Source organism: Branchiostoma lanceolatum, chromosome 2 (genome assembly GCF_035083965.1).
Source record: "Branchiostoma lanceolatum isolate klBraLanc5 chromosome 2, klBraLanc5.hap2, whole genome shotgun sequence".
Taxonomy (NCBI): domain Eukaryota; kingdom Metazoa; phylum Chordata; class Leptocardii; order Amphioxiformes; family Branchiostomatidae; genus Branchiostoma; species Branchiostoma lanceolatum.
This window is the reverse complement of record NC_089723.1, coordinates 38,660,870-38,677,630: the sequence shown is the minus strand read 5'-3', so window position 1 is coordinate 38,677,630 and position 16,761 is coordinate 38,660,870. Positions and strand designations below refer to the sequence as shown.

The following is a 16,761-nucleotide window of genomic DNA, read 5'->3' as shown; positions in this document are numbered from 1 at the left end:
CTGTACATTGATATGGGATGATATTGATTTGGATCCTGCTCAGAAATCAATTGATGGTAGAAGCAGTTACTACAACACTTGCCATTGGCAATAGGGCAGACAAGCTGTTCAATAGGAATAGAATTAACTTACTGCGATAGAGCTTTGCATTATAAATGGTACATTTTGTATGCCTACAATACAAATACTGGCTTCAGTAGATGCATGTTTGGATTGCTTATATTTGTCTTCTTAGGTTTGTCAAGTGTTTCCTGCTTGTAGACTATTATGTTAAGCTATATATACATAAGCTGACTTAACTTTGTACATCAGTGGACTCCAAAACTATCATAATTCTAGCCTAGGTGCCATCCTCTGTTGTAACTGCTGGCTCAGTCTTGGGGAGACTAAAGGGATTGCGCCTGCACCTAGACCCCACGATGAGAGACCTCAAGTAAAAAACAGGGTTTAAACCATTGAAAATCCTTTTTGGTAGGATTTTTGTGTGAAATTTGGGCAATATAGGAGTGACTGTGGTGGGATAGACTTTGTATATGCTGAATTAGTTGAAATAAATGGTCTTTCTCTACCTTGTGGGTTTTGGCACCCCCCTGATATAGTGGGATGGTCTTCAACTGGATGTCTGAAGCCTGTAGGACCTATCCAAGGGCTCTGATTAGGGGGGGTATGTCTGGAGAACAGCCGTATGGAATTTGTCAGGAATAAATCTGATGACAGTTGACATAACTGGTTTGTATTTGAAGGTAAGTTTTTGTAGTCAGTTGTTTTGATTCCTGAGATAATGACACTTTCTTTTTCTTCACTTCCCCATAGGGCTACATGCATTAATGGCTTTTATTGTAACACTTTAGTCTCCCCTCTTCCAGCTTACTACACGCAGGTCCAGACTCTGAGGTTAGCAAGGGAAAAGATGGAGCCAGTGGTTACTACTGAGGATGGCAGCCAGGCTATCCCAATTCTAGGATATAGCACAAGCTTTTACAGTAATATTACATCAGATTCTGTACATATGTACACATTCATTTACATCTTTAGATAACGCCTAAATAAGTTTCGACTCTCTGTATGACTTGTTGTCCTCGGGAATAAACACCAGAGTTCCATTGGGAGTCTCTATTATAGACGGATTTTCTATGACTGTTGCGTCGACAGGAATTTCTGGAACGTTGTTCCCATTGGCCGTGTTTCCGTTGGGTTCTACCTTGTCCATCTGTAGGGCCATGGGATTGGCCACAATGTACCCCCCATCTTGGGCCTCTGCTTTCCATGCAGCATCTTTTCTTCTCCTCTTCTTATAAAAGTACCAGGCGGCTACACCACCGCCTGTGGCTAGTAGTATGAGGGGAATCCCCAACCCGGCTCCTAACTGGTCTCTTCTGTGTTGGTCCCATGGAATGTTTGCAAAAGGGTCATACTTTGTTGTCGTTGTTGGAATAATCCTTGTGGTCGTTGTTGTAACAGCAGGTGTGGCTGTTGTACGTGAGGGTTGCGTTGTTGTTGCTACAGCAGCTGGTGTGGTCACCTTTTGTGTTGTTTGCTTTGGAGTTATTGTCGAAGGTTGCTGTGTTGTTGTGTTCTGCGGGACAGGAGTCGAGTTTGTTGGGCTGACAGTTGGCATCGGTGTTGTTGTTGGAACAATGACGTTTACCCTGTACGTAACCTCGTCGCTGCCAACTGAATTGTTTGCACCGCAAACAAAATGGCCACCACCGCCCGTGGTGATGTTGACAATCTCCAAGCTCCCGTCCTCCCCAATATTGAACCGCATGTCTCCATCTGTCCACGCAGTGGGAACAGGAACAGTTCTTCCATCTGGAAGTCTCCAGTATACCGTTGGCTGTGGCAGCCCTTTAGCCTGACATTGCAGCTTAACCGTGGCATACCCTGATGTGTTAACATATAGGTCACTGGTGTTGTATATTGTCGGTGGAACGCAGGTTAAGTTCTGCGACTCCAGCGAAGATAAGAGCGTTCCTTGTAGGCCATCTGGTTCATTACAAGTCGGAGAGTCGAATTGCACACTTGAATTTGCGTCCTGCCGATTAATCCATGTAAGGAGCCATCCTGAATTGCAATCGCAGCTCCAAGGGTTGTCGGAAAGTGAAAGTAAGGTCAAGTTTGGCAGAGATTGGAGTACGCCGGCAGGCAGGGTCTGTAATCTGTTACCTGTAAGGTTCAGGGAGGTCAACATTGCGAGTGGAGAGAACAGCTCTGATGTTGTGTCTCTGATGTTGTTCTGGGAAAGATCAAGTACTTCCAAGAACCTCAGATCCGCAAACACGTTTTGAGAAAGTGTTTGTAACATGTTTCCACATAGGAGTAGCGTTTTGAGGTTCGTCAGCCCTTGGAAACTCCCACTGTCTATGGTTGTGATGGTATTCCATCCAAGGTTCAGTGATATCAAGTTGGTAAAGTTGATAAAGATTCCGCTTGTGTTCAGAGCGATCCTGTTATAGCTCAGATCCAGGGTGGTCACGTTGGCTGGTATTCCGCTCGGAATGGAAGTCAAGCTGGAGTTACTACAAGCTACTGTTGGTCCGTTACACTGGCATTCCAAGGGGCAGGCAGATGTGCCACCAGCTAGCACTAACACAGCAGCAACAACAAGGTATATCCAGGCCAGCATGTTTAGATCCCACTCTGAATTCCTGCGCAGGGTTGTCGTATGTGCCCAGGGCATGCCTGAGTGGTGTCTTCCCCTCCTGTCCATTCTCGATGTGATTTTGTTGAACCGGCAACCAAACACACACGTCTCCCTGTAGAAACACCAGGAAACAGAAACATAAGCAAATAGTTTGGATGGAACTCAACGTTATTACCTTAGTGTTTAGTATATACATTGAAGTAAACGAGCCACAATATACTCACTGGTACTGATGATCGCCAAGATGCCAGCCAGAGGAACAATCACTGTTAAGACGTCTCAGAGTTAGGTTAACATCACAAGACTAGGGAAGGACTTCTGAGGAGTTAGCAGAGTGACAGGCAGTAACCATGTGTTGCTGAGTGCATACCCTGGCCATGGGGTGTAACATTACAGCATATAGGGGGAGGGAGGTTTCGAATAAAAGGATGGTTCTTTCGCTATCAGTGAGGACTGACTCGCACACCTGGATGGTACATTTACAGATTTCGAAGGAAGTGTTAGTTGTCCGTTTTGCCAAACTTATGCGCGAGAACTTGTTTTGGTTCTAACATGTGGCACCCATCACCCGGGTTTGACATTTCTGGAGGCAGATACCCATCGCCCCCTGCACCAATCACAGCAGCTGGGGGGCAGGCCCCTCTCCCTGAACTGTTTGTGCAAAGTTGTAGCACCTTCTGCAAGAATGCAGGGTATGTGGCGGCCTGTCAGCTAGCATGTCTTGTTCGTGCACAGGATCGTAGAGCATCAGCAAGAGTTATGTCTCGCACTCCTATCTTTATGTGGTGAAGAATATGTCGTAACATAGGTTGAAGATTTATCCACATGTATGCCCGAGTTGCTAAGCCTTCGGGGGCATTGCGACCATATCTTGGGGCCCTGCTGTCAGTGAAACTCTCACCAAGATCTGCTTGGAGATTGTATACAATGGCACTTCATATATTGTGGATTCTTGTGACTTTGGCGCTCTCTTACATTTCTTTCTATTAGTCTTTACCAGACTAATTATGCCAGCTATAGAGAGAATATTGCCAGGAGGGTTTGGCCACCGTAGGGTAACATTTGCAGGTGGAAATATATACCTTACCGTGGACTGACTCTACTGGCTAATTATTCCTTTTTTTTGCTGAATTCTTTCATCCATACCCCGTAGGAAGGCCTGGTATAGCAGCTAGCTTTCTTGGGCCTTTGAACTCTATGTAGTGCATATTTTAGCTAAATCCCCCAAGCTATACAGCCTGTCCAGATTACATTGACAAGTCCAGTGTTCGGTATGCAGCCTTTACCCCGGGGATATTAATGACTAAAAGCACCTCCAAGGTTGTCACAACAGTTCGGGAGGCACTTTGAGGAAGTTTAAGAAACATGAAGGAAATCTGGGGAAAGTAGACACACTCATCTGATGAGTCAAGCCCCACTTAACACATCCTGAATCATCTGAGGTGACAGATTGGTCAGGGCTGGGAGAAGTAACAAGATCTACCAAGGCAAGGACAGGTCAAGAAGGATCATCGACAGGTCACTGTGCCTGTCCTACTTTGTTGATGTTGATACTTTGAATGAATTTTTCTTCTGTTCTGCCTTTTTCTCAACTATATACTAGTAGTACCTGAAGTTTGAAAACTTTTCTCCTCGTGTATTCCTTAATTCAATTCTTCTACCAATTCCTGATATGTACAGCCCTACTTGATTTATGCTCCATCAATTTTCCTTGGGTCAGTGTAGTGGCCTCATAACCCAAACTGAGTAACAAGAGCTATCTCCCACCGAAATTTGTGACCAGGGCTTGCTCATAATACGAGATAGAAAAACCAAATGCTCTGCTGCAGTACCAAGGAAAAGCTGCCAGGGGTCCAAAATCTAGTCATTCCTTTGATAGGACAATACCCAACAAATACTGAATTTCATGCCAATCCATCAATAGCTTCTTGAGTTTCCATCAATAGCTTCTTGAGTTCTACTATTCAACCACAAGCAAACTGTATAGACACCAGCCTGAGTACCTAGTTAGTTTCCACTGGAAAACCTAAAACTGCTGGACACTCCCATAAATCACCCTCTCCAAGAGTGCTGACAGGTCAATTATATGCAGATGTCCCTTAAAACAACCCAATGTGCCCCTGGATTCCCCATGGCAATTATCCACAGATTACTGGCAGTTGCACAGATCTCCTAATCCCTGTGGTTTGGGGTGGAGATTAGGAAACTGTCCTGAGGATGTGGAAAATGCACAACACCATGCTGAATCAGAATATGATGTTACAGTTCTGTAGTAGTGTGTCTGCTTACCACAGTGACTTGTAGGTTACATACCAGACATACTTATATCAGCTGTTGCCTTTAGTTACACACATTGCTTACTTTGCTAAGTCCCTATAGGCTAGGCTAGGAGCTGGTCCTTTACCCTAGCCTGACGTCCAGCCTTGCAACTGTTAGCTTTGGTCTGCTCCCAATGGTTGCTGGCAAAGTAGCAGCCATTAGGCGCTAACAAGGTTAGACTTCAAGCTAGAGTAAGGACTCTGCTCCCTTTAAACCCAGTTTGTGTCAGACTCTAACAAATACACCTAAATTTAGTGTTGAAAGTAAATTTGTCTGGTTCATTTGAACCTTCCTCAGGAAAAGAAAATCACTCAAGAATGCTACTCACAATTTAAAACTACAGTCTTGGGGTAGGTCTTGAGTTTTATTACTAAGTTATCATTAGGATATACTATCAATGCATTTGAGTTTGAGGTGGTTTAATGTTTGTGGTTTTCATGGTAACATCTTCACTGTGAACTTAAAATCACTGCAAAAATGCTTGTTCTGTCTTCTGCCCACCTACCACCTTATTAACCGTAAACTAAAAACCTCCACGAATACTCCATTTTCTGCGAAATCAAATCACCATCATACCGGGGCCTTAAATACATTTACAGTATGCAATGGTCTGACTTGTTCACTACTGACCCAGTGAATGAAACAGCAACAGTTTGTCTCAGGCATGAACCCAAAGAGTGGCATCCGTCTTGTCTTGTCATCATGGCTAAGCTGATGTGATCTTATCAGGCTGAAGCACCACAGGGCGGCACTAATGATAATTAAGTGGGGAGGGGAAGATGCTACTGGCAATGGATAGTCTCTACCAGACTAACTATGCCGCCTATATATAGGGAGAATATTTGATCGCCAGGGCTTCACTTGCAGGCCTAGGATGGCAGATTGGACCCTCTCTCCGTAGCCGACTCCCTTAGCATACAATTGACTCTATTTGGCCAATTTCTACTATTTTCCCAGCCAACCGCGGAGCCTGGTAGAGGCTACTGGCAATCTATAGAAGCAAAGAAACCCCAGGACTGGTAATGTCTTCCCCTCCCCACTTGATTATTGTAACTTTTATAGTACTGAAAATTACTTTTATTTTGCGGGGACAAAATTTTGCACAAGGAGGGCAAAAGGAGTTTTTTGCTTTGTTTTTCTTAAACTGAACTTTCCAGTTTGCGTTTTAAACAATTCTGTATTACAGTAGTTCTAGTTCATAGTCTGCAAACTCCCTGGTAGTGCTATCATGTAGAGGGAATGCAAAACACAGTGTCGTGATTTCGTGGAAAGAGTTGCCACAAAACCAGGAAAATAAAAACGCCGTGCAGGATTTAAAATGTTTCCTGTAAAACAAATCTTAATGCGCTATTGTCTAATTTCCTTCTTTGTAAGGAGAAAGTAGGAGTAACCCTGTACTTGTATTTTAACCTTCTCCCTGCTGCCTAACCTCCTAACCAATACAAATTTGGTGCCAAACGGCTGCCTTAGCAGGCTGATGGTTAACTGCCCAAAATATTTGGCTAGTGAGTGAAGGTGGTTGAAGTCTGTCAGTCCAGGCATGTAAACATGCCTGCTGCTCTACATGTGGGTTTGCTACCCAGGACTTACGATGTGCCAACACATGCTGTAAATACCACACGGCACATGCCAAACTGGAAGTGGCATTGGCCTAGGGTCAATCTAAGTTCACAAAGTCTGTCGTTTAACCTCCAAGCAGATGTAAGGATCTGACTTAGTATTCTCTGCTCTACACCTGTTTTTGCAACATTTAGTACTCTTTTCTAGTGTAGCATTTTTAATGGCCACTATAAAAACGTTCTAAATGTTGCAAAAAGCTGTTGTAAAACTCCAAGAATGAGCAGGATCCTTACATCTGCTTGGAGAGTACATGTACAGTTGTACTTCTTGTCACTTGTACAGGTTTGACTGTATATCAATGGCCAGGTGGTCCTTATGTAGAGGTGGTCACTTGTACAGGTTTGAGTGTATATCAATGGCCAGGTGGTCCTTATGTAGAGGTGGTCACTTGTACAGGTTTGGCTATATTTCAGCTAAATCCCTTCCTGAGTTCCTCACTCAAAGCTCCCATATTCTGGTAGCTGCCCTCCTCTGACATGCACTGCACATCCTGTGCTGCTGTAACATACAGTACTGTCTGCAATGTCATGCAAGATTTACTGGTGATAAAGGGAGAAATTTCACTTCTGCTATCAGGAAGAGTAGTTTCTCCCCAGACAGAGAGGCGACAGAAGGAAGACAGTGTCTGCTGCACTTGATCTACACCGTGCCATTTACATGTGGTGTTGACCCTGGGTTGCATTCTCTGCATGTCCTATTCCTAATGCCTTTATGCCTCTATTCTGAAATGCATTACATGTAGCTGGCATGCATAAAACTGCATTGATTTTGGGGGGCTTCCTCGCTGGACCCTGTATCTCTGTAGCAAGTTCATGTAGAAATGCCCTTCTGCGTAACACACCAGCCTCTGTATCTATATAGCCGGTATAGCAGCCCTTTGCCATAACATACCAGCTTCACAGGCACGTGGCGCGGCAGCAGCTGGTTATATTACTCTGAACGACCTGTCACACATAACATTTGTACATATAGCAGTAAACATTCACCATCTAGTTTTACTCTACGGTAGTTCTTTTTGAATCCTGGGTTGGGAACTCTGGTAGTTGAGGGCATGACTATTTCTTATTCCTTTCTGAGCTGGTATGTCAACCAGAGGAACCTTTAAGTTAAAGAAAGAGGACATGTACCAAACTCTGCCATCTACCATAACCTGAAAAACTGGTCAGTGAAACAGAAGGGATTTGGAAGAATATTTCCAGCAAAAGATTTTGAAGCTCCCAGTTTGTCCAACCCAGCTAAGGAATCTTGAATACCCTTTGAAGGTAACCTAAGCAATATTAGGGCGCTGGAAGTCATATATTCAAAATCAATTTTTTTTCTGATTTCTATCCATAGTAAGTTTAGATAACACTATCCCATCGCATATCGACCATCATGGAGCAAAAATGTGATGTCTTTGTGTGGTGGGAACTCATTGAAAATCTGAGCACTTGGAGGCCAGCCATCATTTCAAATCTTCCGAACATGCACGATTCTGACCGATAAGTCCCGAACGCTTCCGAAGAAATAATCACGTGGTCATAGCTCAATGTGCTTGGGCATTGTGACGTCACACGGCCAGAAGTTACCGAAAATTGCCGACAGAAAACGGTTACGGCTGGATTCTGGGCTGATTTTTTTGGGGACCCAATAAATAAAATACTCCTTTTGTGGCTTGCTTCTGTGCTATTTTTGAATGCCCAAAGTATGAAATAATGATGCAGATGTGCTAATATAGGGAAGTAAATGTAAATTTCAACCTCACCAAACAGAATTGTTTTTCCCAGAATATTTCAAGTTTTACCCTTGAAATCGCTTAGGGCACCTTTAATCTATTCAGAAAACTTGGATATGACTTTGCTTGAGGGTATAAAACATGAAGCAGTCATCCTCAACTGAGGTAAAGCATGATGCTTTTTCAAGTAGCTAGTAGTTCAATGTGGCTTCGCTTCAATCCTTATTATATTCCCCTTCCAGTGGGAAGGGGGATATACTGTTTTTGCTTGCCTGTTCTTCTTCTTCTTCTTCTTCTTCTTCTTCTTCTTCTTCTTCTTCTTCTTCTTCTTCTTCTTCTGCCAAAAACCAAGTAGATGTGCGGTGGTAGCTCTACTGATGGTATTGCAGTAAGTTATATGTACCTTATGTTACATGGTACGGATGTTATATTTGAGATGTAGGTACCAATAGGAAAGGTGAATACACCTGACAATAAATTATGCTAATGACCACCTAATTTGCATAATCTATGCATAAATTTGTATTTCCCTTACAGTAAATGCCGCAGATGTCATCTTTGAGATGTAGGTACCTTAAGGAAAGGTGAATACACCTGGTCATAAATTATGCTAATGAGGATCTCATTTGCATAATTTATGCAGAAACTTGTATTTCACTTACCGTGAAAGCTACGGGTGTCATATTTGAGATGTAGGTACCATTAGGAAAGGTGAACACACCTGGCCATGAATTATGCTAATGAGGACCTCATTTGCATAATTTATGCATAAACGTGTATTTCCCTTACTGTAAAAGCTGCGGATGTCATCTTTAAGATGTAGGTACCTTTAGGAAAGGTGAACATACCTGGACATAAATTATGCTAATGAGGACCTCATTTGCATAACTTATGCATAAACCTGTATTTTCTTTACCGTAGAAGCTACAGATGTCATATCTGAGATGTAGGTACGATTAGGAAAGGTCAGAAAACATGGCCATAAATTATGCTAATGAGGGCCTCGTTTGCATAATTTATGCATAAACTTGAATTTTCCTTACCGTAAAAGCTACGGATGTCATATTTGAGTTGTAGGTACCTTTAGGAAATGTGAATACACCTGGCCATAAATTATGCTAATGTGGACCTCATTTGCATAATTTAGGCATAAACTCGTATTTCCCTCACTGTGCAAGCTACGGATATCATATTTGAGATGTAGGTACCATTAGGAAAGGTCAGAAGCACCTGGCCATAATTTATGCTAATGAGGGCCTTGTTTGCATAATTTATGCATATCCCTTACCGTAAATGCTAAGGATGTCATATTTGAGATGTAGGTACATTTTGGAAAGGTGAATACACCTGGCCATAAATTATGCTAATGTGGACCACATTTTCATAATTTTGTCATAAACTTGTATTTCCCTTACCGTGAAAGCCACGGATGTCATATTTGAGATGTAGGTACCATTAGGAAAGGTCAGAAAACCTGGCCATAAATTATGCTAATGAGGGCCTCGTTTGCATAATTTATGCCCATGAGTTGGTACCCAGAGCAGAAGTTACCTGGCACACCCGACCATAAATTATGCTAATGAAGACCTCGTTTGCATAATTAGATTTAACTTTACCTACCTTCTGTAGAGATGTTGAGAAGTTACCTCTGAATGGTCCTTTTGGTTTACAACATGAAGCACATCTGTGGAGGTGTCTGAGTGTCTATTCGTAACACCCACACGAAACTGAAATAAGGTATGGTACTGCCTTATGCACATGCACCAACCGATAACACCATGTCTACCCCAGATGAAATGACACAGGCTCTTCTCAGCCCCAGAGATCCACCGTACATCACTCCAAAACACATTACTGCGGACATTCAATTTACTCACATGTCCACCCGATGCATCAACGTGATTACTGGGTCATTCGGCTGCCCTGCAACATACGAGTAACCCAGAGGATGTGAACTAATCTGTTACTGTAAGAGATATACAGTACAAACTTCTCAAGAAGACCACCCATGGGACCGATAAAATCTGGTCCAGGTGGTCACTATAGACAGGACTCTTATGCTTTAATATGTCAATGGAGAAATTATCTTAGGCACAACTAAAAAGTGGTCAGATTGGCCAGGTGGTCCTTATGTAGAGGTGGTAAGTAAGTAAGTAAGTAAGTAAACCTTTGTTTTCCTTGGAAGGCCCTGTGCAGTTTTGATTCTACATTGTACCATTACCACATTGTGAATCTATCATGCTTACATAGTCCCTCAAGATCCAGTCTCCACATACAATTGATTTTCTCTGGGCTGATGAATGCAATTAATAAGAGGCTGATGATATTTCCAGCAGTCTGGCTGTCTGTCAGGGAGGTGAATACCTTGTGCAAGAGGCATGCAAGCCACTTATATGTAGCATTTATAGGTATATATGAACTATCCTGTCACACCTGTACAAGTGACCACCTCTACTTAAGGACCACCTGGCCAATGTAACTGTATAGCTCTTAGAATTCCAGAGTAAGCTAGAGTATTCCATTTGTTAACTTTGGGCTGTTACAATCAAACGTAGCTTGAACGAAACCTGAGGATAGCAAGAGCTATCTACCATTCTAAAATCATGACCACAGCACATCCAGCATGCGAGATATCAACCCCAGAAGTCTATGTGCAGTACCATAGAAAGCTGCCAGGGGTCCATAATCTAATAATTCCTCCATTTTGCCAACACCAACCAACAAACCAAATACCTTGAAGATCTATCCACAAATTCTGGACTTAAGCTGTTCACAAACAAATAAACAAACAAATTAGACAAACAGACACACACACACAGACACACACACACACACACACACACACACACACACACACCAGAAAACATGACCTTCTTGGTGAAGGTGATGAATATTGTAATCCCAGTCTCTAGCTTCTACTGTGGGTTCATCTCTCCGGTTCTGAGGAGACGTTCGTTCACACCTTTGGAACCAACAAGCTTACCCATACCTGATCAGTTCTGGAGGGAACCCCATTATGACTCGGATTGCCTGTCATGTCTGGTAGAATAAGACATCAATATGGCTTCTAGGTTACTGTATTATTCATTCATCTTCATAGGGACTTAATTTTGTGATGGAAGGTTTTCGCTGTCAAGTCTGTTATGTTGTACCGTAGTAAAGGATTGGAAACACATATGAGTGGTGTTATGAATTCACGAGGGAGGGGTGACCACCAAAACCACAAAAATAAAACCAGTGCGAATGTGTCATGACTTACGGTAGTTTTCCCAAGGTGGACAGCGCTGTGGTTTAGTGTTACCAGCCTCCCTGTGGCACCGTCACTGTCGCGCTAATTATACAAAATCAATTTCTAGTTAACGTCTGTCAATACTATGATAAGATATATGATGCTGAAGTTGTGCCAGTACAAAAGTCACAGGTGGAAACTCTGAATGTTGAGAAATTTGTAAAGACAGACGACAAATATCCATCATTCGTGTTCTTATTGTTTTCTCCTATCTTTTCTGTATGTTAGAATACTCTATGATCACAATTGTATTGACACATACACACACACACAAGTATACACATACATACAAACACACAGTGACATACATACAAACACACACACACACACACACACACACACACACAGTCACACACACACACACAGTCACATACATACAGAGACATAAACATGGTCACACAAACACACACACACACACAGTCACACGCACAGGCACTCACACACATGCACACACACACACACACACACACACACTCGAACGCACACACACAGTGAAATACATATAGAGACACACACAGTCACACAAACACACACACACACACACATACATACATACAGACATACACACACGCAGTCACAGTCACACATACTGACACACACACAGGCACTCACACACACACACACGCAGTCACAGTCACACATACTGACACACACCTGCATGTACTCATGAGAAAAACACGGTGAATTACCTCTTAGTCTGACCGTGTGCGTAGAATACAGGCTAGGCCACAGTAAGTGCTGACAACACCGAACAACCCTCTGAGGCACGCAGCGCAACGTTTTCCTAAGAATTATTCAAATCCCGGCAGCCAGCTTGCTTTATGGCGACACTTTTGCAACATGAGCACTATTGGATTACGGTGGTACGACCTGTAAGTACCGGCACCTATTCACATTCTGTTATAGCCTCCGGCCATGGAAAATTGTCGGGCGCAATGACTGAAATACCACAGTAGGGCAATAACCACGTACACACCTGACAACATTTCTGTATTGCCCAGTGTCAATCTTGTCCACAGGACCATTCAGAGATATCAGGTGGTGACTAGTTGATAGGAACTGTTTAGTCTCTTACCTGTATGATTTTTGGTCAACAGGAAGAAGAGTTTTTAAGTACCGATGAGTGCAAGGTACAGGAAGTACCGAGTTGTTTAGTCAACTCGCTTTCAGGCATTCCATACATTCTTTCCGCAGCTCCACCCACTACCTTCTGACTCTGAGTCAGTACCTGTTTTTTCTTAGAACTTACTTCCTCAAAACTTCCTTCCTGACTGTAATATATTTTAAAGGCTTGTATATTGACTATTGTATCGCATATGTTCAATGGTGTATCTAAGAAGGTTGAAGGCAAATACTGTACATAGATATATCATATTTTTCTTACATACATTTTTAAAGGTACGTTCTGATAAAAATTAACTTTATATAGGAGATATATAATATATTTGATCAGTTGGGCAATGGATAAAGTATATGAAATGAACATTTGGGTGGGGGTTTGTTAGCAAACAGCTATGTTGTGTAGGTTGTGCTACTTTCTGTGTTTGTTGGAACAGCCCCGAGGTTTTGGGAACTATAAATAGCATGTTGTTGTTTCAAAGATTACCTAGTCATTGTTGAAGCCCTGTTGCAGCATACCCAAGGATAGACCCTTCAGATCTACTTCCGGTGTGACTTCCCATTGAAGAGTTTTGTGGCTATCTCATTTTAGATGACCCACATTGATATCAATGGAAAGATTCGAGAAGGAAAACTCATGCATTGTTTTGTTTTGTCATGTTATACCAGTGAGGACCTCATAATGATATGCAAATTCTAGACCAGGAAATATTATTTTTGAGTGCAAGAACATACAGTCAAAACGGCTTCAGTCAAGACAGATAGTTTTTGGTCTGCATAGGCATGTGGTAACTATAGACTATGGGGAAAATTTATCTAAGGGGCCAACAAAAAGTGGTCAAGTTTGCAAAGTGGTCCTTATATAGAGGTAGTCACTAGTACAGATTATTAGACTGTGTATCAATGGCCAGATGGTCCTTATGTAGAGGTTTTCACTTGTACAAGCTGTACTGTAACTGAAAACCTCGACCTTTATTTAAGATTCACAGTCCACAAGGTCAAGACATTCCCCCGAGGTCATCAGGCCGTTTTCAACCATCTGATTTTGCTAATAGCTGGGGTATTGCCTTTTCTTCTGCTGTATTATTGTCAACTCAGCCGTGCAGGGCTGCATTTAGCAGTCATTACAGCACAGGAGCCGTAAACTAGCCAGTTCAATTTGCCCCTTTCAATCAATGCTCTGGTCATTTACAAAGGCCTGATTCTCACCAAGGGTAAAAGGTTTTCCCCTAAGTTCAATAGGGACACCTGCTCACGGTGAAATCATGTTATTTTCTGGGGATTAGAAGTTGGCCTCGGAGGGCGGAGCTGGTAGCAGTTTCTGATAATTCGTGTTCCGTGTTCTAATGCTGGCTTTTAAGTGAAGTCAGTGCTGACTGGCCAATGTCAAAAGGTTGCGTTTCTTATCTAGAAAAGGTCATCAGAGATAAAATGACATTTAGCAGTTAGTATTTAGTGAAATTGAAAGAGATATCGAACCAGTTTAGCTCAGTGAAGAGCGGCTATTCTTTCACTGGTCATGACTTACTTGTTGTACTCAGTCTGCACACAGACTTTTACCTGATCTTGCTGTCATTATCATACATCATAGACAGTACTGCCAATTTTTGTGTATATCTGGCCACTAGTTCTATTTTATCTGAACAGTTTCACTTCGCTGTATCTTTGTTGATTTTTGTATGGCCGGTATAACCGCCCTTCGGCGTAACACACCAGCTCTTCCAGCACAATCTACAGAATGATGTACATGTGTATGTATGAAGTGTCAGCACTGTTCCATATGAATTGATATTTGGGGAATATGAAAATTAGTCTGGAAAGTCATCGACTATATTTCACAGAGGCTGGTGTAAACCATAGAACAGGGCTTGTCTCTATATTGATAGAATCGTCTTCGTAAAGCCTGCATTCAGTCATGAAGATTTAGTACAGATCATCATATTTATACTTTCTAGTGCTAAAGTCTAATTACTAAGGAAGGTTTCAGGCAATAAGATATGTAGTCCCAGGAGAAATGGGTGTCTGGCAGTATTCTAATATGATATATCCATGAAGTTTTATGGCCTAACAGTCAACTGTGATGTATGTAGTAATGCTTACATTCCTTGTTATCACTTTTGTATACCGTAGTGTTTTGTTTTTCAGATTGACAGATTTATGTAACCTGGTGGATTAATGTTAATGGAGGTTATATTGTTTACACTCCATTATAGTGACCCCATTATGTGTATGTGTTGGTGAGCATCCCCAAAATTACATCAAACCTTTTACAAGTAGGTGTGAATTACACTGCCCCTCCCCAACCTGTGAAAGCTGTCAGCTTTGATAATGGTTTGCCAACAAGCCTTGTAATGAGTACAAGCACTGTGTAAATACTGGGGACTGAGGGGTGCTTGTGGTGAATTACATGCTGAAGTACACAGTCAAACCTGTACAAGTGACTGTGTCTACATAAGGACTGCCTGGCAAGTGATATTCAGTCAAATCTTACAGTGTACAAGTGACCACCTCTACATAAGGGCCACCTGGCCATTGATATACAGTCAAACCTGTACTAGTGACCACCTCTACATAAGGACCACCTGGCCATTGATATACAGTCAAACCTGTGCTAGTGACCACCTTTACATAAGGACCACCTAGCTATTGATATACAGTACATATAATACAGTCAAACTTGTACACATGACCACCTCTACATAAGGAATGTGAGCACTTTTTGGTGGTCCCTTACATGATTTTGTCCATTAAACACAAATACCATTTAATCAAGAGCTCTGTTTATAGTGACCACCTATGTCCACACAGACCAGATTTTATCGGTCCACTGTGTGGTCTTCTTGGGCAGGTTTGACTGTACATGTGGTTGTGAGGAGAGGAGGACTAACCTGAACAAGCTTACCGCACCACCCCAGCAGACAACAACAATCCAATATACCATGAGTGGGCTGTAGGCCTGTCGGCAATCAATCAGGAACAGACAATATAAGAAAAGGTCTGGAGAAGTGATAGACGTTACCGGAGCTGTGCAACACTGCCTTATTTAGTAAACTGTCTCTTGTAGGGCTTCTACAGATCATTGAGTATATATAGAGGTGGTTTATCATTTTATGTAAGACGTGTGGAGATTCCTCTGATTCGAAATGAAGTTCAGGTATGTCGCAACATTCCCCAGGGACAAGTAGCGATGTCTTACCTGTCTCGGCGGAAAATTAAACCCAGTCGGCGTTCATACCACCAGCCATCACTCACGACCGTACATACATCGCTAACTTTCCGACAGGTATGCCGGCAGCGTGCCGCTCTAGTAGTTGTAACATGGCTATGCAAACACTGGAAGATATACTACTTACCTCAACAATAGGTGCTACTCCCGTGAGCTAATCTCTCCTAAAGAAGGGCCAACTTTGGCTGGAAACCAACAGGAAGGGTGTATACATGGTGACCCCGACTGTAGGTGTGTGTCAGGAATGTATACGGGGCACCGGTGCATGCAGCCCTGAGCGGGCCTGTTGTCCTCTGTGCACGCACGCACGTACAGCCCCTGCCTGAGGTGGAAGATTCCTCAGCAGCTCCAAGTCACGGCAGCGTGAATACCGGCAGCTCTCTCTCCAACTGAGTAAACGTGAAACAAACCACGCAGGCATGGAATGTGCCCACAACAAGCCCTCACCGTAGACTACTAAGTGTTGAGAACCAGTATTTCTAGTTTCCCAGGATGACGCATATGTAAGCAGCCCCGTTTCTTTAGCCTCTGTTACGAATGGTAGCTCCTGCAGAGTCCTTTTCATCATGGCATGAATAATTAATGCCGCTGGTATTTCAAGTTTTTGAATACCTTGTCCTTGGCTGAATTGCCCTGCGATAAAAATGCCACTGCTCAACTGTTACACAAACATTTGTTTGGGCTGAAATCGTTGGCATATATATTGTCAGGTGGTCAGTATGGATATGATACAAATAAAATACAATAGGAATGAAATAAAATACAAAACCAAATTGATGAGAAAGTACTCCACAAATGTCATGAAATACTAAGAAAAGCAATTTTATATT

The 16,761-nt window shown here is 42.5% G+C and overlaps 2 protein-coding genes across 5 annotated transcripts in view; one reads left to right on the top strand and one right to left on the bottom strand.

Moving 5' to 3' along the window:
* LOC136427061 (probable E3 ubiquitin-protein ligase HERC1) overlaps positions 1 to 16,761 on the top strand; it is a 224,335-nt gene that overhangs the window by 41,949 nt on the left and 165,625 nt on the right. The window lies entirely within an intron of this gene.
* On the bottom strand, positions 1,042 to 16,512 carry LOC136428976 (immunoglobulin superfamily containing leucine-rich repeat protein-like). 4 transcript variants are annotated; one of them, XM_066418833.1, is made up of 2 exons: positions 16,059 to 16,464; positions 1,042 to 2,756 (listed from the first exon to the last, which is right to left on the bottom strand). In XM_066418833.1, the coding sequence occupies exon 2, from the start codon at positions 2,708 to 2,710 to the stop codon at positions 1,043 to 1,045; it is 1,668 nt and encodes a 555-aa protein (XP_066274930.1). In that variant the 5' UTR covers positions 2,711 to 2,756; positions 16,059 to 16,464; the 3' UTR covers position 1,042. The 4 variants fall into 4 exon arrangements, 3 of the variants coding, with proteins under 3 accessions (XP_066274930.1, XP_066274929.1, XP_066274931.1); XM_066418832.1 differs by lacking the exon at positions 16,059 to 16,464 and adding an exon at positions 10,175 to 10,250; XM_066418834.1 differs by lacking the exon at positions 16,059 to 16,464 and adding an exon at positions 2,869 to 3,362.